The 26,298-nt window shown below is 40.0% G+C and overlaps 1 protein-coding gene across 2 annotated transcripts in view; it reads right to left on the bottom strand.

The window, feature by feature from the left end:
* Tbc1d23 (TBC1 domain family member 23) overlaps window positions 1–26,298 on the bottom strand; it is a 73,983-nt gene that overhangs the window by 34,410 nt on the left and 13,275 nt on the right. For both annotated transcript variants that reach the window (XM_045147644.1, XM_045147645.1), the window contains exons 2-7: window positions 13,817–13,928; window positions 11,621–11,726; window positions 10,546–10,750; window positions 5,152–5,275; window positions 2,063–2,187; window positions 1,924–1,970 (exon numbers count right to left, since the gene is read on the bottom strand). In XM_045147644.1, the coding sequence (XP_045003579.1) occupies window positions 1,924–1,970; window positions 2,063–2,187; window positions 5,152–5,275; window positions 10,546–10,750; window positions 11,621–11,726; window positions 13,817–13,928 (719 nt within the window). The remainder of the gene's footprint in view (window positions 1–1,923; window positions 1,971–2,062; window positions 2,188–5,151; window positions 5,276–10,545; window positions 10,751–11,620; window positions 11,727–13,816; window positions 13,929–26,298) is intronic.

The following is a 26,298-nucleotide window of genomic DNA, read 5'->3' as shown; positions in this document are numbered from 1 at the left end:
TGCTATTTATACTGACTCTTTAAGAGAACAATAAACTCAAAAACCACAAAAAGCCAAACTGTTCCCTAAACTGCCAAGTAGTTTGGGTTTTATAAACAAAAATACATTTCAAATAAATTTGGCAACTGACACTAAGATGCAAAGTCTGTCTTTTTGATTAATAACAGGACAAGCTAAAATATAAGAAAATATGTCCTATTTTAAATGTTGCATCATAACTTTAAAAGCTGACCAAGAGCTAGGCGTGGTGGTGCACGCCTTTAATCCTAGCACTCTTTGGGAGGAAGAGGTAGAATTGCTGAGTTCAAGACTACCCTGTTACTACATAGTGGATTCTAGGTCAGCCTGGGCTACAGTGAGAGCCTACCTTGAAAAACTAACCAAACAAACAACAACAACAAAAAAAAAACCACGAATTTACTCAAAGGAGATGAAACTGTTAATTCACTTCTCTCATTCGAGAAGGATGGGAGGATCATCAAATAAAATTCATTAGCTTTCAGCCTAGAGGGAAGGCCTAGCAGTTAAGTCACTTGCCTGCGAAGGCTAAGAATTCGCGTTTGCCTTGCCAGGTCCCACATAAGCCAGACGCACAGTGACACGGGCACACAGAGTTTGACTGCAGCGGCTGCAGGCCCTGATGTGCCAATCCTCTCTCTCACTTGCTTGCATCAAAAAAAAAAAAAAAAAAAAAAAAAACCCAGTTTGTTGGGCTTGCCTCAAAAAAAGAAAATTTATTAGCTTTCATTAAAAACTTACTTATTCAGTAAACATAATGAAATGGCAGGGTTCCTAAAACTCAAAAATAAGTAAGAACAGTTGCTAACCTAGGAAACTTAATCTTGTGTGAGAAAATAGAAATAATCATAACAATTACTAAGAGAAATATTGCTATGCAGGTAACACAAAGTGTCAGGCAATATAGAAAGACAGGCTGACGTGGGGGGACACAGGAGAACCAATGTTTCACAACAGAGGTTGTAAGTTGAATATTGAATACACACCAAGAAAAGGTGAGAAAAGAGAGAAGAGGGTATGAACTTTGAATGCTGAAACTAAAGAGAGTATATGACAAAACACATGAGACTGAATTAGAATAGCAGAGTCAGGGAAAATAGTCTTTAAGGTCTCTATCTGAACAGCGACTAAGAAAAGGATTTGGGCCGGATGTGGTGGCGCATGTCTTTAATCTCAGCACTCGGAAGGCAGAGGTAGGAGGATTGCCGTAAGTTCGAGGCTACCCTGAGAATACAGAGTGAATTCCAGGTCAGCCTAGACTAGAATGAAACCCTATCTTGAAAAACAAAACAAAAAACAAAACACACACACACACACACAAAAAAAAAAGAGAGAGAAAAGAAAAGAAAAGGATTTGGGGGTGGGGAGATGGCTTAGTGGTTAAGGTGCTTGCCTGCAAAGCCAAAGGACTCAGGTTTGATTCCCCAGGACCCACGTAAGCCAGATGAACAAGCTGATGCATGCATCTGGTGTTCGTCTGCAGTGGCTGAAGCACCTGGCACACCAATTTTCTATTTGACTCTTTCTCTCAAATTAAAAATAATAATAATAAATTTTAACAAAAGAAAAGGACTCGGGACTGGGGAGACAGCTCAGTGGTGAAAGGCATTTGCTTACAAAGCCTGCTGGCCCAGGTTTAATTCTCCAGCCACCCATGTAAAGCCAGACACAAAAAGTTGTGCTGGCATTTGTTTAAAACACACACACACACACACACACACACACACACACACACACACACTTTGTCTTAATATTTAAACATTAACAAATATTTCTAAAGAGAGAACAAGAGACTTGAATGGAACTTCAGAACTCTTCTACAAGAATCTCATAAACTTATAGATGAGGAAACAGTTTTAGAAAGAGCAAGAGCTGGGATATTTTCTTCACACGGATGCTACTTACTGATAACTTCTTCTTTGCTGTCAGACTCTTGGGCTAAAATAACTTCTCTGTAAAAAGGGAATCATATGAATTTGAGTTAAATATTAAAGCACTCTGACAAAGGATTTAAAAAAACCCACCTAATTAACTTCATACTTACTTAGCATTAACAAGAATAATTAACATTAAGAAATAAATAAAGAATGGATCTGCTTGTTGTAGATATCCATCCCACATTGCCTGAGTGACTTCAATGGAACAGTAATGTGCAAAGAGGCTTCCAAGCTATAATTAGGAAATGAAACAAAAGAGACATCAACCACTGGAGCTGACTTGGTCTTTTAAAGTTGATAAAGCAAATGAATAAGTAATATCACATCAACTTATCAGCACCTGATGTTTAATGTGTACCTTAACTTTAGTGCATGAAATCCAAAGGCAGAACATATGTATTCAAGGCACAATGGGACCACTTACTAGCTGTGTGACTTAGGCATGTCACTTAACCTCCTTAAAGCTTCCATTTCTACTTCTGTAAAAAACAACAACAAAGAAAGGGATACTACTACTCATTTTCTAACACTGCTGTGAAAAGAGGTAATAAATCTAAATACCTAAGATCATTTACATGAGTCTTTGCTACAGCATAAGGACTAGTATAATGACCTACAGAACCTTATAAAGATAATTAGCATAATACTACTAATTACAGCAAGCATTTAACAACTCACAGGTAATAATTGTGAGGGTCAAGCAGAGCAGCTTAAGTGCACCTAATGGAATTTTAATGACAATATTAATGTCAATTGCTTCTGAAGTTTACTTGTCAATTATTGAATTACATGAAACAAAATTCATCTCTTAAACAATTTCAGAAGCTCTGTGAGTTTTGTATTTCCAATTAAAAATAGTTAATTTGTAAATTTCTTTATAGACCAACTGTGTTTTAAACTGCAAGATTTCAATGATATTTCATTAGAATCAGAAATAACTGCATCTAAAGGATTGTACTGGAAATGGCTAAAGAGAACTAATGGGATCATACACACTTAATATATACTTTGTGTCAGGCACTAAATTATTGTCACACGTTGTTTATTAATTATCTTTAATTTTCACAATAAGCCTGAAAAGATTTTTCTTCCCATTTTACAAGTGATTCACTAGACTTGAATCAAAAATTTTCCCAGGAGCTGGGCATGGTGGCACACATCTTTAATCCCAGCACTAGGGAGGCAGATGTAGGAGGACTGCCATGAGTTCAAGGCCACCCTGAGACTACAGAGTGAATTCCAGGTCAGCCTGGGCTAGAGCAAGACCCTACCTCAAAAAAAAAAAAAAAAAAAAAATTCCCCCAGGGTTGTACAACTAATGATCTAGTGTTGGAACTAGGAAAAAGACTTGAGACTCCTTTTAAATTATAAGATACTATGAATACTTTTGAGTTTATTTTAAAAATTACTATTACAAACATAGACGATGTGAGTACAAACAGAATAATAATGTACAGCCATCCCTAACCTGAGCTAAACTAAAGCTGCTTTTACATTACTCAATAGTCATGGGTTCCTGATGTTTAGGAATTAGTTTTAATTTCCTCATTTCATGATTTAAAAAAACTCTGCATATCATCAACATGATACTAGGAGCAAATAACCCTCCCCAACAAAAAAAAAAAAATTATTTGGTAGATCAGCTAGAGAGAAAACAGATAGTTATTGTACTTAGTTTAAACACCCTGAAATAGGAGAGACTAGTTCAGAGTTCTAGCAACAGAAATGGCATTTCCTAGGAGGTATATCTATTGCTATTAAAATGCTTAAGAAATATTTTCCTACTTTAATATAAATAAGTTGACTCAATGAGAAGCTACAATTTTATAGGCATGTTTTCATTTTAACAAGAAAGGCCAAGAGGGAGACTGAGGTTTGAGATTCAATGCATCTGGAAGTGAACCCAGTTAAGAGTCTCTCGTTAGCATCTGCTGATCACTAATCCATGCCGTCATCCTTTAAGAAAGATGCTATCATTATTCCCATTTTACAGAGGAAGAAACTGAAGTTCAGAAGCTAAGTGTTTTAGATCACACAGGTATTAAGTGGCAGGAATGGGGTTCACTCTAAAGACACGATCAAATCTGCTTCATCTCTTTAGTAGTCTTCTAAGACCCAATCACTCTTTTGTAAAAGTTCAAGTTAGCCTAGAGGAATAGTTCTCAAAGTATGGTCTGAGGCAGAAGTTTGTGAGTCACAATAATGTTAACAATATGTAAGACTCTTGCCTATTTCATACTCATTCCCTCATAAATGAACCAAATTCTCAGAAGGCTACATAATTATCATCACAAGTTGAGTAAAGAATCAGTTACATGAAACCATCTATTTTTGATTTAGCCAAGTATTAGAGATGTGAAAAATATGAAACAATGCCAGTCTTCTCTCTCATGGAAAATACAGTCATTTCCATTTTAAAGTAGGCCAATTATGTTAACATGTAATAGATTCAAAATAACACTGAAATGAATAAGCAAATATTTTAAATGCCTTAGTTTTACTTCTAATCAACATTAACTCAAGTGAATAATGGATCATCAAAACATTTTAAAACTGTGAAGAATGGTAAGGCCAAAAGACTCGAGAACCAGACCTACAATAAGCCTTCCTACTGAAAACAGAAATATAGGATAAAGCACTCAATTGAACTTTATATTCTTCTATATTAACCATTTGATAATTTTAGTTTTCCTCATAATTATTTATCAATTCTTATGAACACCATCAAAGTTTTAAGCACATGAAGTTTTAAACTGAACTGATACATATTCCACATGTATCTGTATATACATGGAAATAGGTTCTAAACATATTAATATGTAAATATAAAATGTTAATTATATATATTATTGCTATTTACATATATATGTTAGTTCTATTTACATATATACGTGTTCAAAGAACAAAAAACTGAAAAATTTTTTAAGACATAGTCTATGTAGCCCAGGCTGGTCTTGAACTCACTATCCTCCTGCCTTGGGCTCTTGAGTGCTGAGATTACAGGTATGTTCCACCATGCTCAGAAAACACTAAACTTCATATTAAATAAGTAGAACATAAGTGAAAAGAAGTTAATCACAGTACTTTTACTTATTTGGTTTAAGTAGGAAAGGTCTTTTTCTTCAACAAAAAAGCTACCTAACTTAGTTTTATATAAACTATTTTTCATTAAGTGTTCCTACTTTCACTTTATTACCCAGTTGAGTGCATAGGAGTCTGGAGTAATTTTCTTTGTATCAAGAAAAGAACAAAGTTCAGGCTCATGGTATTGAATGAGTAATCGGAAGAGATGGAATGGTCTCCCTTTCAGGGAACAATCCCTAGAAGACAAGAGAAGCAAAGTTTTTTCATTACTAGATCAGAAATGACCACATTGGTATTCAATCCTCTGCATACCCACCTCCTCTCCTCACCCTCAGAGCACCCCAGCATTCATGGCAAGCCTACTTGATAGAACCAGGTAGAGCTGTCTTGTTAATTTCAATTGACTTGACTTATGGCAAGTGTGCAGCTACTTTAGGGAGATGTTTTCTGGGCAAACCCAGGAAACAGGTGAGAGGGCTACAGCAGTCATGGTAAAAAGTAACTGGTTACTGTGATGAGTACAGAGTTCTCAATGAAGAACTAGAGTCCTAACAGAGTACAGCCTCCTGCTTCTCTGCTAAGTAAAAAGGAACTCCTAGGATGGTCTCAGGTTGGCTCCTAAGTTTATATACTCAACTACTGAGGCAGTTTAGGAGGGCCCTAAAAGTAGATGGCTTTCTCTTGGCTAAGTATCAGAACTGTCCTTGGGCCTATAGGGAAAAATATAGGGCATTTTTCTTTTTTCTTTTCTCACTTATTTATTTATTTTTGGTTTATAGAGGTAAGGTCTTGCTCTATCCTGGGATGACCTAGCATGCACTATGTAGTCTTAGGCTGGCCTCGAATTTACAGTGGGATTAAAGGCATGTGCCACCACCTGCAGAATCTGCCTTTTATATCCTAAAACCACTCCAGAGGAGGTGAACAATGCCTCCATTCTTATCTCTTCCTTTCCTTGGAGAGAAATGAATTTCTAGAAACTTGACATCAGGCATTCCAGGGTGCTCACATAAAAGATGTTCTCAAAAATCTTGGGGGGCTGGAAAGATGGCTTAGTGGTTAAGCGCTTGCCTGTGAAGCCTAAGGACCCTGGTTCGAGGCTCGATTCCCCAGGACCCACGTTAGTCCGATGCACAAGGGGGCACATGTGTCTGGAGTTCGTTTGCAGTGGCTGGAGGCCCTGGCACACCCATTCTCTCTCTTCTCTCCCTATCTGCCTCTTTCTCTATCTGTCACTATCAAATAAATAAAAATAAACAAAAAAAATCTTGGGTGGGTTCCCATTTCCCAGGACCCTCTCTTGTCATTTCTTTGGTAAGAGTTTGCATTTTTCCCCTCTCTTAAATTCTGGGCTACTCATTTTCTGGGAATGCTGTCCTGCCTACAACTTGGACAAGAGCTCTGCCTTTATTCCTTCCTTCAAACTCCCTTCTCTTAAAGCTCTACCTCCTAAAGCTCTAAGCTACAATTTGATCACTCTGAACCTTATCCTCTGGTCTGTGGATTTCATTCTTCAAATTCCTATGACAAGAGCCCAGAGGCCTCAAACTCAGCGGAAGTTTTGTGTGACTGTGACAGTCCAGAGTTACTACGCACCCAAAAGCAAGGGTAAGGCTCTGATGCTCTCAATGACACCCCCAAATTCCTGTATCACTAGGAGTACTTTGCAGCAAAAGGACCTGAAATAACCACAGATGAACATTTCACAATAATGATCTCAGTTCTTTGAAACCATCAAGGTGGCAAAGTAAACAGATGCCCAGACTGAGTTCAGAAAATACTAAATAGCTGCAAAGGGTTATTTTGAGAGTAAGATGGGAAACCTGAATTAGTAAATATTGTTTTAAAGTAAAAGACACCAAATATACATGGTGTCATTTTTATTATCTCAGGGTCTTTTGCCAAACATCACATTTCTATGTAGATACTTCAAATGTACAAAAATAATTGCAAAAGGTCTACCAATGTATTCTGATCCATGGATTCCCTATGGTTTCTGGTCAGTGTCTCAGGCAGCATCTTGGTCTACTCAGTTTTGTTTTTTTTTTTTCTCCTGAGGTAGGGTCTCACTGTAGCCCAGGCTGACCTGGGATTCACTGTGTAGTCTCAGGATGAACTGGCGTCCTCCTACCTCTGCCTCCCCAGTGATCGGATTAAAGGCGTGCGCTACCACACCCGGCTTCAGTCTACTCAGCTTTAAGCAGGCTCCTCTGCCCTGGTAGCCACTCAAATCCTGACATGGAAGGTACTTCCTCGGACCCAGGTACTAAAGTAAGCATCTGGGTTCCAAAGAACCCCTTGGAGCAGGTCCAGACCTGGTGCAAAGAGTAGGCTCATTGCTCAGGAAGCATAGTTACTTCCTCTTCACATGTATTCTCTGACTTTGAACTCAGAACCTTATTTTCTAACTCCCTCATAGGCAGCATTCCTTGAAAACTATTTGTGTCCTGAAGATTTGTTAGATGCTATTGTATTCATAGTTTAGCATTTATGTTCTTAATACCTAAAATACCTAAGTTACTGCATGGAAAAGTAGTCTATTAAGAGATACATGATTTTTTTGTGGGGGAGTAGGTTTCGAGGTAGGGTCTCACTCTAGCCCAGGCCAACCTGGAATTCACTATGGAGTCTCAGGGTAGCCTTGAACTCATGGCGATCCTCCTACTTCTGCCTCCCGAGTGCTGTGATTAAAGATTGTGCACCACTACACCTGGCAGTAGTATGTTCTTACTGAATACAGGGACATTGCTTTTTAACCACTGCAGCTAAAAACAAATACACACACACCAATGCAAACACAGCTACTCTGACAGATTGGTCTGTATGAAGTTACTGTGAGCAAAGTGCTGACTCCCTCACTCTTCATTCAGAGCATCAGGCTTCAGTCATGCACCAGCCTCTCTAACCTAGTCAGCTTTTGTGTTGAGATGCTTTCTACTCATGAGGGAATGTGACAAGAATGCCATCTAATGTATTAGCAAAAGTGTTTAAAGCATAGGTCATCATAATAAAATTCCATTATCGACTGAAGAAAATAAAATACTTTGTGCCACACACTGTAATATGAAACATTTTATAGTTATTTCATTTTATCGTCATAAACACAGATAAAAATCTGAGGTTTAACTAAAGTTAAGTAGGTTACTAGAGGACACACAATTAAGAAGTTATGGAACTAAGACTCAGACACAGAAACTGGGCATTAAGTCATTAGTCAATACTTCCTTTCTTTCATGTATACAAATTGTTATTTCAGCAAGTGGCATATTCTGCAGGTTACAGCCTTGTAAAAAGCAAGCTATAAGGAAACTGAAGCAATGTAAAAGCTTCATGTGAAGCAGTCAACTAAATGAGTACTGCAGCACTGACATGAATGCATCCGTAAGGATACTTTACATTGTGATTCAGAGACTGGGAGTGCAGTGAGCGACAGGGCGTCTGCCTGTAGTGTGTGAGGATATGGATTCAATCCTCAGCACTGCAAAGATATAAAATAAAAGAAAATGCTATTCAAAGGAAATAAAATGAAAATAATCTGTATGAATCTAAAGTCAATAATACCATGACATATTATGACTCTCAACCTACCACTTCATTTTCTTATGTTTTTTTTTTTGGGGGGGGGCTGAGATAACATTTCACTCTGTAGCTCAGGCTGGCCTGAAACTCAATAGGTAGCCCAGGCTCAATTCAAAATTACAATGGTCCGCCTGCCTCAGCATCCCAACTGCTGGTATTATACGTGTGAGTCTGCATGCCAAGCTTTCAATCTACTGCTTTAAAAAAAATATTTATTTTTATTTATTTACTTGATAGAGAAAGGCGGGGGGGGGGGGAGAGAGAGAGAGAGAGATGGAGAGAATGGGTGCACCAGGGCCTCCAGCCACTGCAAACGAACTCCAGATGTGTATGCCCCTTTGTGCATCTGGCTAATGTGGGTCCTGGGGAATAGAACCTGGATCCTTTGGCTTTGCAGGCAAACGCCTTAATTGCTAAGCCATCTCTCCAGCCCTCAATGTACTGCTTTTGATAGTACAGTGTATTGCACAGCTTACTATGTAACTACCACTGCTACCATTCTTTAGCGACAAAGCTGAGACATGTCCCATGCCACTGTAGCTCTGTGACACTGAGAGATGGCCATAAAAAGTACTGAAACATAGGTATGTGAGTAGTCTAGTATGACATAATGATTCCTAAATGGAAATCCCAGTCTTGGCTCTGCCATGGCACTGGTCTTGTCTTTTGATGTCTTTAAGTCTGTTTTCCTTACAAAGACGGTTATGGCTTCAAGGTTCACGGTAGCATATAGGTTCACTGCTCTGATGTACACTATAATCACCTCAAGAGTTTTAAAAAGACATCTTGGCATAGGTTCTACCCAGTCCATTTACACCTCAACGACAGGGATTTCTGGCTGAACAGATTTTTGTTGTTGTTGTTGTTCTTGAGATCATTTTCTGTTGTTGTTTTATAGACTTGTTCTTTGGCCAGACATTTTTTCCAAAGATGATACAGAAATTGCCAATAAATACATGAAAAAATGCTTAACATCATTAGCCACTAATGAAATCCACATCAAGACCCACTACAAGGGCCTGAAGGACAGCTCAGTGACAGAGCAGTTTTCTAGCATAATGTACATCACAGTGCTATAGCCAAGCTGCTGGTCTAGTTTATGCCAGAAGTTTCTTTTGGCTTTAAAATGCTGACTCTCTAATCTCTAGCACTAGGAATGACAATTATCTTTGGCTTCAAGAGTGCCCTACCCACATCACCATGGCTCTATTCCACAGGCACCTATTACACATCTTTCTGGTCTCATCTTAAGCATATCTGGCTAGAGGAGGTGTCCTTGATCCTCTGAGTAAATCAAGTCATTCCCATAGCATTCTGTATTTCACCTTCCTATGACCTAGTACCTTTCAATTTGCTAATTGTATACCTAGGAGTATGCATCCTAAGTATAATTCTAGCGTCTCATATGAGGTGGTAAACCCAAAATATTACTTGTCACTTAGACACTGTAGTGTTATTTGTATTTTTTTTTCAGGTAAAGATGTTAGAAATAACAGCAAATAAACCTAAAGTTATGCTGCTATAAAATATCAACTCCAGTAGTGCAAATTCCTAATGAAAAGTCCTTTTAGAAATGTTTGTAGGGGCTTGGGGAGACAACACAGCAGTTAAAGGGACTTGCTTGCAAAGCCTGCCAGGTCTACGTCAATTCCCTAGCACGCATGCCTGATGGAAAAAAAAGTAGTGCAAGCCTTCAGCGTTCCATCTGCAGTGGCAAGAGACCCTGGCATGCATGCGTGCACGTGTGCACACACATACAATTTTTTTAAAATTTATAGCCACAAAATAAAGTCAAATAACATTTACACTTCAACCAATGTCAAAAAATATGTGACCTTCTTACTTTACTATCAAAAGAAATCCAAAAACTTTAGCTCAAAGCAAACGAGGCTGGTACTTTCAAAACCCTAGCCTCGTCACGTTTTACCTGGGGATGTACTTGTTCACGATAGCGTAGAAGCAGTTGTACAGGTCGCTGCGCGGCAGCTGCAGGTGCACCAGGGGCTTCAGCAGGTGTATCCAGCTAAGGGATGTGCTATACTGAACGCTGCGTGATTTACAGTAAAAAGTAATTACAGATTCGATATCCAGGAGTAATTCTGACGCCTTCTCCTCTGGCACCGAAAGGTGGTCTAGAAATTCAACATCAATATTAAGTTAGCCAAGACCTATTATGGGTCCCGTGACTGGACACACTACTTGCTTACAAATGCAGTGTTATATAGTGTATTACAGTATGACAAAACAAAGTAAAATTATACAAGACCATTTCCCCATAGTTATCCTTTTATTTGGCTTTACTCATTTATTACAGTGTTGGGGACAGAAGTTTATACGTACTAGGCAAGTGCCATAGCACTGGGCTACATCCCAGTCCTTCTCATATTTAATTTACTGGTTCACAGACCCAAACCCCAAGAAAACGAATTGTCTGATTTCTTTCTAAAATTCTTTTTTTGTTTAACTTAAAGTAATGGAGATGTTTAAAGAAAATTTAAAATAATCAGTTTCATTTAAGTCTGCATTTTCTTATCTACAACTTTGGGAGAGAAAAAAAGGAAGTCTGGAGATTTCTATACATTTAGTATTTACTAACCAACACTATTTAATATTTAGTCACATTATGGTCAACATAACAATGGCCAATACGAAGTACATGGTGGGAAAGACGAGTGTAACCTACACTGCTGGGACAGAAACATGTGTCTTCTAACCAAAAGACTGACATCTACAATGGAGAGCCGCTGCTGTACCTTCCGGCAAGGGGAGGGAAGATTCATTTTCTTCACAAAATTCACTACCTGCTTTTGTTCCTTCCCTTCCTTTTATTAAACCTTAGTTTGTATTTTGTAATAAAGCTAGACTCTTCCTTAAAATTATTACCTATCTTGTACATTTTCAAAAGAATAAACCAAACTACATACAAGCCCTTTATAGATTTAACATATCCCAAATAACAAGATAAAAACGTTTCTCAATTCTTAAATAATTACTAAACTTACCAATAAACGCTAAGCAGTCTTGATGAATTGTATCCTGCTCGGGTAAGTCTAAAATACCATCCCAGGATGCCAAGCTATCACCCTTTCCTGCAACATTCAAAGCAATCTGGAAAAAAGATTAAAAGCAGAAACTAGCTTCATGTTATTTCTCATTCTTGGAATATACTATAATAAGAAAGGCATGAGTTTATGGTTATCTTGTATGTGTGAGTGCACGCACACACGTGTGGTGCATGTATGCATGCACAGATAGGGGCACCCCATGTGTGTGGAGGCCAGAGGAAGATGCCAGGTGTCCTCCTCTATCCCTCTCCTACCTTATTTCCCTGAGACAGAGTCTTTCACTGACCCTAGGGCTCCCCAGTGCCCTTCTTGGCTTTGTCCCAACTCCGTGCTGGTGTGACAGGCGTGTGAGGTCATGCGTGGTTTTTCACACGGGCGCTGGGCATCTGAACTCAGGCTCCCATGCTTACGCAGCACATACTTTACTTGCTGAGCTATCACCAGAGCCCGTGAATTCAGGAATAACAACACAAGATTACAAGGTAACGTACAGTCCATCAAATGCTGAACCCTAATCACAATGAACTAACAAAAGTATTTTAAATTTTCCTACCGCATGTTGATTCAGCAGATATAATCAATTACACAAAATACTTGCATAGTATTATTTTAAGTAATATTTTTTGAAATGTAAAACTCAGAAAGTGATACTGACAAAACATACACTAGGGCTGGAGAGATGGCTCAGCAGTCAAGAGGCGCTTGCTTGCTTGTCAAGTCTGAATGCCTGACAAGCCGGGTTCAACTCCCCAGTACTCACATAGAGCCATTTAGACATTATTATGTATTGTATCTGCTGGTAGTGACAGATGACTTTAATTTCATCACTTAATTTCATCTCTCTCTCTTTATACATACATACATATATATATATATAATTTCTTAAATAGATATTAAAATATGCATATATATATTTCTTAAGTATGCAAGGTATATGACAGTGCACACCCACAATCCCAACTCTCAGGAGGTTGATGCAGGAGGATTTGAAGCTCAAGGCCAGCCTGAGACACAGAGCAAGAGTTTGTATTAAATGAAGCAAAATAAACATCAACAAAGAAATAAATAAAACCCCACATACACTACAGAACAGCTGACAAAGCAAAGCGCTGAAAAACTCCAACACTCATAGCATACACATTTTCTTTAAAAAAAAAAAAATACCTAGGATTGGACTGGAGAGATGGCTTAGCAGTTAAGGTGCTTGGTGGTAAAGCCAAAGAACCCAGGTTCTAGTCCCCAGAACCCATGTAAAACCAGATGCACAAGGTGGCACATGTGTTTGGAGTTTGTTTGCAGTGGCTGAGGCCCTGGTACACCAATTCTCTCTATCTGACTCTTTCTCCTCTCTTTCTCTCTCAAATAAATAAATAAATAAATAAATAAATAAATAAATAAATAAATAAATAAATAAATGCTTTAAAAAACATACCTAAGATCATTCCATATGTTGTTAGCACATATTCTGTCTCGCTCACTGGATGTCCCCACTTAGTTCTTCATTTCATTAAACAATCACTAAAAGGATTATCACCATTTCAAATCTTAACTACTATGATTAAATATAATTCAATTTCATTTCAAATCTTAACTACTATGATTAAATATAATAAATACTACAGCCAGGCGTAATTTAGTAATTTGCACTCAGTCTAACAAGTTTGGTTATCTATCAAAGTAGAGAAATTTTATAATAAAAAAATGGCACAGACAGACAGCACTGTCAAATTATAGTAATACATTTATGGTAGGAACCATGGCTAATGCTTGATACAGCATTCACTATGTGTCAGACTATCTCACTGCCAGGACAAAACACCCCACCAAAAACAGCATGGTGGCGCACGCCTTTAATCCCAGCACTCGGGAGGCAGAGGTAGGAGGATCGCTGTGAGTTCAAGGTCACCCTGAGACTCCATAGTGAATTCCAGGTCAGCCTGGGCTAGTGAGACCTTACCTCGAAATACCAAATAAAATAAATAAATACTACAGAAACATGTTATAATAAATTATTAGACTTGACAAATATTTAAATTGCAGCATGTTCATAAAACAGCCTTTATAAGAAGCTAAAAAAATTTTTTTTCAAAGTATTTTTAAGTGATTATACTTTACTCATTTTAGTTTTGTTACCTTCCAAACTTTAACTCTCAAGTCAGCAGGCAGGGGTCTCCCTTGAATTATATTTCTCAAAGTTTCAAGATCACAACCTCCTGCTTCCAGAGCTTCTTCAAGATCCTTTACCCTAAAAAATAAAATAAATACTATTCAATAAATTTTTTTGATCATCTTTCTTCCTATTTACAAATCATTCATAAGCATGGTACATTAAAAAAGCTGCCTTGAGGCTGGGAGTGGTGGCATATGCCTTTAATGCTAGCACTCGGGAGGCACAGTAGGAGAATCACCAGAAGTTCGAGGCCACCCTGAGACTACATAGTGAGTTCCAGGTCCTGAGCTAGAGTGAAACCCTACCTCCAATCCCCCCCACAAAAAAAAGCTGCCGTGGAAGAAAAGGTTCCCAGTAGACAAAATACAATGTGGGCTGGAGAGATGGCTTAGCGGTTAGGGCACATACCTGTGAAGTCGAAGGACCCAGGTTTGATTTTCCAGGTCCCACATAAGCCAGAGGCACATGGTGGCTCATGTGTCTGGAGTTTGTTTGCAGTGGCTGGAGGTCCTGGTGTGCCCATTCCCTCCCTCCCTCCCTCCCTCCCTCCCTCTCTCTTAAATAAATAAAAAAAAAATGTTTAAAAAAATACAATGTGGAGGCACACACAACACTCATACATTCTGCTTCCTTGGAGATGGCTTCATAGGCAACTTACTTTTATTTTGCACTCAGTCTAACAAGTTTGGTTATCTATCAAAGTAGAGAAATTTTATAATAAAAAAATGGCACAGACAGACTGACAGCACTGTCAAATTATAGTAATACATTTATGGTAGGAACCATGGCTAATGCTTGATACAGCATTCACTATGTGTCAGACTATCTCACTGCCAGGACAAAACACCCCACCAAAAACAGCTGACGGGAAGAAAGTTTTTATTTTGGCTTGCAGTCTCAAAGGCAAGCTTCCTGTCAGGAGAAAACACGACATGAGCAGAGGCTGAACATCACTGCTTCCATAGCAGGCGGGAAACAGTAGCAGGAGGAAAACAGTAGCAGGAGAATGAGCTGAACTCTGGTAAGGAGGAGTTAGTCATAACACCCCTAAGCCTGCCCCCCCAACACACTTCCTCCAGCAAGGCTCTCTGCTTCCCAAAATGGCATGAGCTAGGGAGCAAGTATTCAGAACACATGAGTTTCTGGAGGCCATGTGATTCAAACCGTCATATTAGATCCCTGGCCTCCATAAACTGATGACCATCCATGATGTAAAATGCAATGCATTCAGTGCAACTTTAGAAAAGTTTTCCGAGATTATAGGGAATATCTGATTCAAACCACCACACAAGCATCATTATGTTGTTGACTCTGTCAGGGTGCTGCAAATACCTATGCAGCCTGTTGGGGGAAAAAAACAGAAGTCACCAATGGTCTTAACCAGCAGTGGACCCTGCAAGCTTTATGGCTAGCCACCCAGGCCAAATGTACGAACTGGTGCTATGGTGGCATGTTTGTTATGGGAGAAACCAACTGCTCTTGTGAGTGGATTTAAGGCCCACTCCATTGGAAGGAATTCCTGACTGGTACTGAAAACCTAATCCAAAGCTTATGGCTGGGGAAGTCATAAGCCCTAGTGGGAGGAAACTGCAACTCTTGTCTGGCTAAATGGATTTATTATGCCCACCAAACTGCCCTCTAAATATTTATGCTTATGCACATATAATTATGTTACTCTCACTTTTGGGTAGAGAAGCTTCTCTTCTCAGAGGGCAGTGACCGTTGGGGAGACTCAAAACTCACCAAAGTGCTGAGAAGTGACAGTAGGACTAAATGTGACATCTCTCTCACACTCTCCAAGCCTCAGGTGTCACTGCAGAAAAGGTGGTGGAAAGAATTTAAGAGCCAAAGGAAGTGGAAGAGAGCTTACAACACTGTCTTCCAGACACAAAGTGGCTCTGCTTTCATGGCCTCACAGTGGCTGATGCTACCTACAAAAGACTTGCATAATAGAAGGGGAAAGATGGTATCAAAATAGAAGGGAGATCTGTGGAAAGAAGAAGGGATTCAGTGGAGGGAGGATTTGGGAGAGGGAAAAAGGGAGGGTGGTGCCAAGAGACTATGATCAGGATATACTGTCTATATGTATGGAAGTTGTCAATTAAAAGTTTTGAAAAAGCAAAAAAAAAGAGGAGAAATCATAAAATATAGCTAAGAAACATACTATACATATCTATAGTGACTTAAGCCATGAGTAATGCCAGGTTTATAATAAGTATTCAATAAATTTCAGAGGAACAAAAAGGCTATACTCATTAGATATTAAAAGAAAAATAATAATACATTATCAATTAAACTAGGAAGCAAATTACCAAGTAGTTATGTTCAGTCTGATTCTGAAGAGAAAGTATGAAATTAACTGTATTTTCACTGTACATGATTAAGTAAAAAAAAAAAACAAAAAACTTTCATAAGGATATGAACTGCTTATAAAATAGTTAGCTAGCTTGGTGTAGTGGTGCACACTTTTTATTCCAGCACTTGGGAGACAAAGGTAGGAGGATCACCGTGAGCTAGAGGCCAGCTTGTGACTGCAGACTGAGATCCAGGTTAGACTGGGCTACAGTGAGTGAGACCCTAACCTGGGGGCGGGGGAAAGGTAAAATAAATAGATAGCTACATAAATTCTCTAAGAATTTCAAAGGATGTTTCAGTTGTTTAAAATTTTATCAAATATTAAAAATCAGTTAAATTTTCACAAAAGCATTCCCAATTCAGCCAGATAATTTCTACCACTCTCTGAAGGTGCTCAGTGAGTAAGAACTTACCATGAGCAATAGGAAATCAGGATGCTGCCTCATTTTTATAGTTTTCAAGAAAACAAATTACTCCCATTCCTCATCTCTGAATCCTTTAAACCTTCCCTACTGATAAAATCCTAAGACTACTATTTAAGAACAAATTTCATAAATTGCTGTTCTCTTCACAAAAGGGGTTAAATGAACATGCAATCGAATGGGGCACAACCAGCAGAAAAGCAGGGATCAAATGGGAAAGGTTCCTTGACAAAGCTAATGCACATTCGTTCGAAGGAGAAGATAACTAGTCACACGACACGTTTTGGTCACTGTGGTAGTATGAATATATGGCCCCATAGACTCAGGCTTGAATTTTGAGTCTCCAGTGGGTACAGCCCTACTAGGGAAGAAGTGTGATTGAAGGCAGATCTTGGAGTCCAGCCCCAAAGGGTGTTTGGGGCAGCCCAAAGGCGTGGAGACCACAGCTTAAGCTCTGGTGGTTGCTGCTGGCTCTTGGTGTTTTCTCTCTGCTCGGATCTATGAAAGGGAACCAACTTCTTCTGTCACTGATGGCACCTCCAAGCGCAGAGACAAGATCTAACTTTGTAGAATATTCACTTTCCAATATACTTTCTCCTTTCCCATTCAAGCATAGAAAGAGAAAAGAGAATGAAAGCAGAAGAGAGGAGGTCAGAAAAGCCACTTCAGAGAGGGTTTTTCATAGTCCATGACAGCCTTGTGTGGCCACCTCTGGAACGTGGACTTGGTGAGGGACCTCCTTCACTTCTCAGAACATGCTATCTTCCTGAAAATGTGTACGCTCTAAACTTACATTGCTTGAAGGACAGTTTTTAACTGTGAAATTAAGAAAAGCCAATGGCATCTTTGGTAAATAAATACCATGTTTTATTTATTAAAAGTATCTTTAGGGCTGGAGAGATGGCTTAGTGGTTAAGCGCTTGGATCTGTAAGCCTGAAATAAACCCTCTCCTCTCATAAGTTGTGTCTGGTTGGAAGTTTCTCTCAGCAACAAGGAGTTGATGGCAATACTGCATCCATCACCAATGACTTAGAAAAGGGTGGAAGGAGGTCTCGAATCTATTGCTCAGCAGAGACCTATAAAGACTAGAGTTTGTCTTGTCTGTGCTAGCCAAAATGTATAAGCCAGTCTATGAGAACTTGAAGGACAGTTTTTTTTTTTTTTTCTTTTTCAGGGTAGAGTCTTGCTCTAGCCCATGCTGACCTGGAATTCACTATGTAGTCTCAGGGTGGCCTCGAACTCATGGCAATTCTACCTCTATCTCCCAAGTGCTGGGATTAAAGGCATGCAACACCACACCTGGCTTGAAGGACAGTTTTTAACTGTGAAATTAAGAAAAGCCAATGGCATCTTTGGTAAATAAATACCATATTTTATTTATTAAAAGTATCTTTAGGGTTGGAGAGATGGCTTAGTGGTTTAAGCGCTTGCCTGTGAAGCCTAAAGACCCTGGTTCGAGGCTCAATTCCCCAGGATCCACATTAGCAAGATGCACAAGGGGGTGCATGCGTCTGGAGTTTGTTTGTGCTGGCTGGAGGCTCTGACGTGCCCATTCTCTCTCTCTCTCTCTCTCTCTCTGTCTGTTGCTCTCAAATAAATAAAAATAAAAATAAATTTTTAAAAGTATCTTTATTTATTTATTTATTTATTTATTTATTTATTTGAGAGAGAGAGAGAATGAGAAAGAAAGAGGCAGGGAGGGGGACGGGCACTCCAGTGCCTCTAGGCAATGCAAATGAACTTCAGACCCTCATGCCACTTTGTGTATCTGTCTTACATGGGTACTGGGGAATTGAATGTGTGTCCTTAGGCTTTGCAGGCAAGTGCATTAACCACTAAGCCATCTCTCCAGCCCTAAACACCACATTTTAAATAATCAAATGTGCAAATAAAATAATGAACTGAAAATACCATTTAAGTGGGATGGAATTTTACCACATAAATGAATTATTTTTCTCACGTTCAATATAAAAACTTTATTTTTCTTTTTGAAATAACTTTCCCAATCCCTTATTGTTCCACAGAACAAAACTAGCATTTTGGGGCAAAATGTCCAAACCTCAAAGTGCTTTTAAGTCATAACACACACATCTGTGTTGATAAAGCTATTGTTGGAATCTTTGATGCTGTCCTCAGGGGGCCACTAACATCATCTCCGGCACTTACAACCATGAGCAAGAACTCCTGTGGAGACCAGAAAATGTTACTCCTGAAGCAGTGAAAGATTCTTGTCACAAATCTAAATAATTAAAAGTAGCACTCTCTTCCGGAGAATGCAAAGGTTCAGTTTTCGACCTTCAATATTACACACGCTTGTAAACGTAGTACAGGGCCAGAAATAGTGCAGCAGCTCACGGAAGGACCACGCAGAGATGGAGCTCTACCCAACACTTAGTTCTCAAATGGGCTTCTTCATGCCCTGGACCAAGTGTCAACTTTTGAACAAGTAATGCCTACAACCCTAGTGAACCAAAGTAAACCGTGGGCATGGCATGAGTGGGTTGGTCCTAGTTGTTTCAGGCGTCTTTGATTACAAGTGGTTTCTGACTGACCTTACATACTGAAGGTTGGTACAAATGTACCAGACCTTCCGATAAGGTCTTAAAATAGAAAGGCACAGGTCTTGTTCATTTATTCTAGTACGTATGAAAAATAAGTGATGGTTTCCAGAAAATTCTGAACAGAAACACAGCACCGTGACTAGAGGAAGGAGAACCCACCTCCTCCTTGGCTCTGTGACTGGGACATGTGCTGGTAAGAATACAAGAGGACACGTCAATAAGCTAACAATAGTACGCTTTCACACCTACATAAAAGCCGAGGAGGCTCACACCTGTAATTCCACAAGGCTGAGGCAGAAGTCTGAGGCCAGCTGGGCCACAGTGAAACCTTGTCTCAGAAAAACAAAAGTCAGGGACTGAGGAGATGAGTCAGCGGATAAAACCCTCTGCGAGGACAGAGGTCACATCTCCAGTGGCCCCACTTAAATGCTGGGTGGGTGTGCTGGTCGGCCTGTCATCCCAGAGCTGAGGAGGCAGAGAGAGGGCAAGTTGGCTAGCTAGACTAAACAAATCTAAGAGGTGCAGTTTAGGTGAGAGACACTGTCTCAGTCAAGTGAAGAGTGAGTAAAGGACACCTGATGTCAGCCTCTAGTCTCCACACACTCCATGTACACATGCTCATATGAACGTGAATAAACACATGCATGCATACCACATACACACACATGCAAACATTTTAAAAAGTGCTGGAGAGATGGCTCCGCAGTTAAAGGTGCTTGCTTGCAAAGCTTGATGGGTCAGGTTCGATTCCCCAGTACCCACATAAAGCCAGGTGCACAAAGTGATGCGTATGTCTGGCAGGAGGCTCTGGTGTACCCATTCTCTCTCTCCCTGCCTCAGCTTACAAGTAAATAAATTTTAAAAAATTTAAAAAACACATAGTAAAATTTCCCCTCATCTAATCTAAGCACTATAATCCATTTGCTTTAGAATTACAGCTATGCAAATAATGTGACTTGATTTATATGGAATTGATTAATGTTTATACTCAAGATTTTCTTCCTTAAACAAATGGTAGGTGGTCACATATGGAACATTTGCACAAATTTAAAGGAGAAAAACATGACTTTTCACCCACTACCCAATTTAATATGCATTTCCAAATGCTTCTAGGATTAATAAATTCACTTAAAAGTTTTACAGTTGTTTTCTGAATAAACCACACATTGATGCTCATGAAAAACTGTGGCTTTCAAAAACAACATTACATTTGTTGTGTTCCTATCACGAAGTTACAGAAAATCTCCCACTAGGAAAAAACTTACTATTTATTAAGCTTCTTTTCTAAATTGTTTTCCTCCTACCCGTGTTCTAAACACTTCTTTCACTCATAATTTCAAAATTTATGAAACTGTTTAATATACTCTCTTCCAACAGGATATTTAAATTTCTGAATACAAAGCATACTTCAAAACCATGACTATTATATTCTTCTTGATAAAAAATGACTTAATTCTAAAAAATGACTATCTTTTCTAATCATTTTAGAGAATTTGGCTCATGTATTTAAAAAAAAACTACAATGGTACTAATGAACATTTCTCTAATCACTGAATATCTAAGCCAGGTGCAGTGGCGCATGCCTTTACCCCAGCACTTGGGAGGCAGAGGCAGGAGGGGATGGCTGAGAGTCCAAGCCCAGCCTGAGACTACACAGTGAATTCCAGGACAGCCTGGGCTAGAGTGATACCCTACCTAGAATTTCTTTTTTCGTATGTGTAGGTTGTGTATGTGTGCATTTGCCTGTGTGTGTATAGTACATACACATCAGCTAGACCGGCTGGCCAGCCAACTCTAGCAGTCCTTTTGTGTCTGTCTCCCCCTCAGCCCTGAGGTCACAGCTGTGTGCAGCCACACCCAGCTTCTATGTGGGCGCTGAAGATGGAACTCAGGTTCCCATGCCTGTGCAGCAAGTGCTCTTCTCCAGAAAGCCACCACCCATCCCTGAAAACAGCACTGCCAAAGGCTCGTTATGGCAGTGTGAATCAGATGCCCGCCATAAACTCGAGCTTTGAGTGCCTGGTTCCCAGCTGATGGCAACTTGGGAGGCGGAGCCTTCCTGGAGAGGGTGTGGCATTGGGGGCAGCCTTGTGCTACAGCCCAGTTCCTCCTTGCCAGAGTTCAGCTCACTCTCTTGCTACTGTTTTCAATGTGCTGTAGCAGAAATGATGCCCGGCCTACGCTCATGCCATGCTTTTCCCTGTCATCGTGGAGATTTCCCTTGATATTGTAAGGCAAAATAAATAAAGTCTTTCCTCCCATCAGCTGCTTTTGGTTGGGTGTTTTGTCTTAGCAACAGCAAATTACACTCCATAATTGACTTGGCTATTCTACTGCTTGGTACTTGGTTACTTGGTAAATTTTCCTAGCACTTAATCTTATTTTACTTCTCCTTGTTGTAAATTCCCTCAATAATTCAATTATCAATAAGTGAGCAAAGTAATAAAGACGTCAAATGCTATTTATGAGGTTGATAATAATAATCATCAGATTAAAAAAAAGGAGCTGCTTCAGAGAAATGAAATAGGAAGACTTTCATTCTTCACACAGCATCAGTGAATATAGCTTGAGCAGGGCTGGAGAGATGGCTTACAGTTAAGGTGTTTGCCTGCAAAGCCAAAGGACCTCAGTTCAATTCCCCAGGATCCACATAAGCCAGATGCACAAGGTGGCACATGCATCGGAAGTTTGTTTGCAGTAGCTGGAGGCCCTGGTGTGCCCATTCTCTCCCTCTCTCTATGTCTGCCTCTTCCCCTCTCTTGCTCTCTCAAATAAATAAAATTATGCACGCACACACACAAAGCCTGAGCATATTTAATGGCTTTAATTGAACATACTGCTTGAGTAACTGAAGTACTTATGGACTCCTTTTTATTTTTTCAAGTATTTTTTTTTTTTAAGCAAGCCTGACAGACTGGCCTTTTCTTATGCAAGAGAGTGACAATGAGAGAGAAAAGTGAGAGAGAATTGGTGCGCCAGGGACTCCAGCCACTGTAATCAAACTCCAGACACACGTGGCCCCTCGTGTGCATGTGTGACCTTGTGTGCTTTTGTCACTGTGCATCTGGCTTATGTGGGACCTGGAGAGTGAGACATAAATCCTTAGGCTTGGCAGGCAAGCGCCTTAACAGCTAAGCCATCTCTCCAGCTCTGGACTCCTTTTTATTTTTTGGTCTTTCAAGGCTGACCTGGAATTCACTATGTATTCTCAAGGTGGCCTCAAACTCTTGGTGATCCTCCTCCCACTCCCAAGTGGTGGGATTAAAGGTGTGCACCCACACGCCCAGCAGGACTCCTTTTTATTTTTGTCTTGTTTTTTGAGGTAGGGTCTCATTCTAGCTGAGGCTGACCTGGAATTAACTATGTAGTCTTCAGGGTGGCCTTGAACTCACAGCAATCCTCCTACCTCTGCCTCCTGAGTGCTAGGATTAAAGGTATGAGCCACCACGCCCGGCTAGAACTTTTTTTTTTTTTCCCTACAATCATTTCAAAGCAGTGCATATTTTAACAATGAAAGCTTGTAATGGTGGGCTAGAGAGATTGCTCAGCAGTTAGGTAACTGGTGCTTGCTTGCAAAACCTAATGATTTGAGTTCAATTCCCCAGTACCCACGTAAAGCCAGATATACAAAGTGGCATATGTATCTGGAGTTCATTTGTGGTACCAAGAGGCCCTGGAGTGCTCATGCTCTCCCCCCTGAACATAAATACATACATAAATAAACAAACAAACAAATAAATAAAAATATTTAAACAGAGCTGGGTGTGGTGGCACATGCCTTTAATTCCAGCACTAGGGAGGCAGAGGTTAAGAGGATCACCATGCCACCCTGAGACTACATAGTGAATTCCAGGTCAGCCTGGACTAGAGCGAGACTCTACCTCGAAAAACCAAAAATCAAACAAACCAACCAACCATTTAAACCAAAAAAAAAAAAAAAAAAAAAAAAAAAAAAAAAAAAAAAGCCTAAAACTAAAAGGAAAAAGTGCAATGTAGTAGCCCAAAATAAGAATTAAATAGTGGGTGGAATTCTTTTTCTTTTAAATAATTTCATTGTATTTGTTATTTATTTGAGAGAAAGAAAGAGGCAAATTGGGAGAGAGAGAGATGGATGCACCAGGACCTCCAGCCACTGTAAATGAACTTCAGAAGCATGTGCCATTTTGTGCATCTGGCTTGCGTGGGTCCTGGGGAATCAATCCTGGGTCCCTGGGTTTTGCAGCCAAGCACTTTAACCACTAAGCCATTTCTCCAGACCGGCAGGTGGAGTTCTAATAAGTTAAAATACTGAGAAATGGCCTGGAAAGAAGTTTATGCTATTCAAAGCATGTATTAGATGGATTTTTAAGTTATTGTGCAAACAGACAGCGAGAGGAAAAGCATACTCTTCCCCATCCACAGTGGAAGTGTATTTAAGAAGCACTTCTAGGGCTGAGGCTAAAAGCACTTGCTGCTTAAAAGTCCTTGGTTCAAGTTTTGATTTTGGAATAAAAGTACTTTTGGGAGAAAGTATCCTCTCTGTGGATGGGATTCAGGTTATGGGGTGGAAGTGTGGCATGGACTGGCTAGAAGAGCTTGCCTGTGGCTTCATTTTACATCTTCAGTCCTTTATTGCTTAGTCCTGACAACACCCTCCACTTCTTTACCCTTCCGTCTTTGTACCACATTCAGGAAGCTGTAAGTTCCCAGCATATGGTCAGACTAACCAGTTTTGCCTTCTTTGTTCTCACTGTTTGCTCAATGCAAACTTCCTTTTAAAAAAAAATTATTTATTTGCAAGCAGAGAAAGAGAAGAAGGGAGGAAGAATGGGCACACCAGGACCTCTTGTCACTACAAACTCCAGGTGCATAGGCCACTTTGTGCATCTGGCTGTATAGGGATTTGGGGGAATTGAATCCATGCCGCCAGGCTCTGCAAGCAAGTTTCTTTAACTGCTAAGTCATCTCTCCAGGCCGCAATGCAAACTTCGTAGAGAAATAAAACAACTTAATGATCTTACCAGCCGTCTATCACTGCTATATCTGCTACACATCTATGGTTGTCTGAAAACCTCCTATTCATCGTCTTCATCCTCTTTACCAGCTGCTTTAAGTCACTTTACTTTGGCCTCCAAAGGGAAAATAAAGCCCAGCAGGCTTCTCTTCACTTTGGTTGCAACCCCTCCAAAACAAACAGTAGCAACTCATCTAAAGTCTACACATTTCTTTCCTTTACTCCAGGAGCTAGGCAGCCGTTCTCTAGTTTAAAACTGGCCTGTCCTCCTCAACTCCTCTGGAGCCCTGTGCCATCAACTGTCACCTGTCTATTTTTTAAATATATATTTCATTAATTTTTAAAATTTATTTACTTGAGAGAGAGGGAGAGAGAATGGGCATGTCAGGGCCTCCAGCCACTACAAACGAATTCCATGAACCCCCTTGTGCATCTGGCTTATGTGGGTACTGGAAAATCGAACTGGGATCCTTTGGCTTTGCAGGCAAACACCTTAACTGCTAAGCCATCTCTCCAGCACCGTCTCCTATTTTTGTTTCTCCTCCTCTGCTGGTTCTTTTCCTCTGAACTACTATGTTCAAGTATTGCTGCTATTAGGAGCACTATGAACTATGACCATCAGAAACTCCTCCAAACTTCCCCTTTTCATCTACCAACCAAACGTGCCCCTTCCTTTTTTCCAACATGCCACCACTTTTCTATTATTTTTTTACCTGTCTCTCCTATCTCTTGCCCAACCCCATCAGTTCTCATGTATTTCTGGCCTCCACTATTCCATAGGGATCAGTACCTCTATCCATTCTTCCTTTCTTTTTTTGTTTTTGGTTTTGCTTTTTTGGTGATAGGGTCTCACTCTAGTCCAGGTTGACCTAGAACTCACTATGTAGTCTCAGGGTGGCCTTGAACTCATGGTGATCCTCCCAGCTCTGCCTCCCAAGTGCTGGGATTAAAGGCATGCACCACCATGCCTGGCTCCATTCCTCCTTTCTAATAATCAAATCTAAAACACTTAAGGCAAGAAGATGTGTTCTGCATTGGAAAAAAAAAAGTGTTCATTACTTCGTGAAGACTCAAGAGTACATCAACTAAGCCACATCAACTTCACCAATTTTCAACTTTCTTAAAGTCTAGTCCTTTCCCCTGCTGGTTTTTCTAGGTAGGGTCTCACTCTAGCCCAGGCTGGCGTGGAACAGTGTCAGGTGGCCTCAAACTCACAGTGACCCTCCAACCTCTACCTCCCCAGTGCTGGGATTAATGCCAGGCAGCTCCACGCCCAGCTTAATCCTTTTCTTTAATTATACAAACAGTGAAAGATTCCCAGATTCCTAAAATAAAAATACAAAGGTTGTATTGTTGGAAAAATCAGTAAAAGGCAAAGCCTACTATGCAAGCATCTCATCTTAAACAATAAATCTACTCTACAGGCCATTGTTCAAACTTCTAAATTGACTAACAGTACAAAACAGTGGACTTAGAAATCTCCACTTAAATATATTTACCACTCAGAAATATAGGGGTGGAGAGATGGCTAGCGGTTAAGGTGCTTGCCAGTAAAGCCCAAGGACTCAGGTTCAATTCACCAATGCCCACGTAAAGCCAGATATACACGCTGGAGCATGCGTCTGGAGTTCATTTGCAGTGGCAGAAGGTCCTGCCACGCCTATGCTCATTATCTATCTTTTTCTCTTAAATAAATAAATAAAAGAAACAGAAATATAGCATGCAATCATTATTCTCCATGCTTCAAATACTTCCACATTTACACAATCAAATGGTCCTACTTGGGACCTACTCCTACAGTCATTTCTCTTCCCATCCCTTTATAGTTCAACTTGTTGAAAAAAGTAGTTTCCATACTTCTCCGACTCCTTTTTCCTAATTCACTCAAAACAACCATCATCCCATAAAAATTGCTCCATGAAGTGTTTTTCCACTTGTCTGTTTTTGGTTTTCCAAGGTAGGGTCTCACTCTAGCTCAGGCTGACCTGGAATTCACTATGGAGTCTCAGGGTGGCCTCGAACTCATGGTGATCCCCCTACCTCTGCCTCCCGAGTGCTGGGATAAAGGTGTGTGCCACCACGCCTGACTTCCATGAAGTTATTATCATTCAGT

The sequence above is a fragment of the Jaculus jaculus genome, chromosome 4 (assembly GCF_020740685.1).
Source record: "Jaculus jaculus isolate mJacJac1 chromosome 4, mJacJac1.mat.Y.cur, whole genome shotgun sequence".
NCBI classification, from domain to species: Eukaryota; Metazoa; Chordata; class Mammalia; order Rodentia; family Dipodidae; genus Jaculus; species Jaculus jaculus.
The sequence above is the reverse complement of the archived record's forward strand: the minus strand, read 5'-3'. Positions and strand labels throughout refer to the sequence as shown.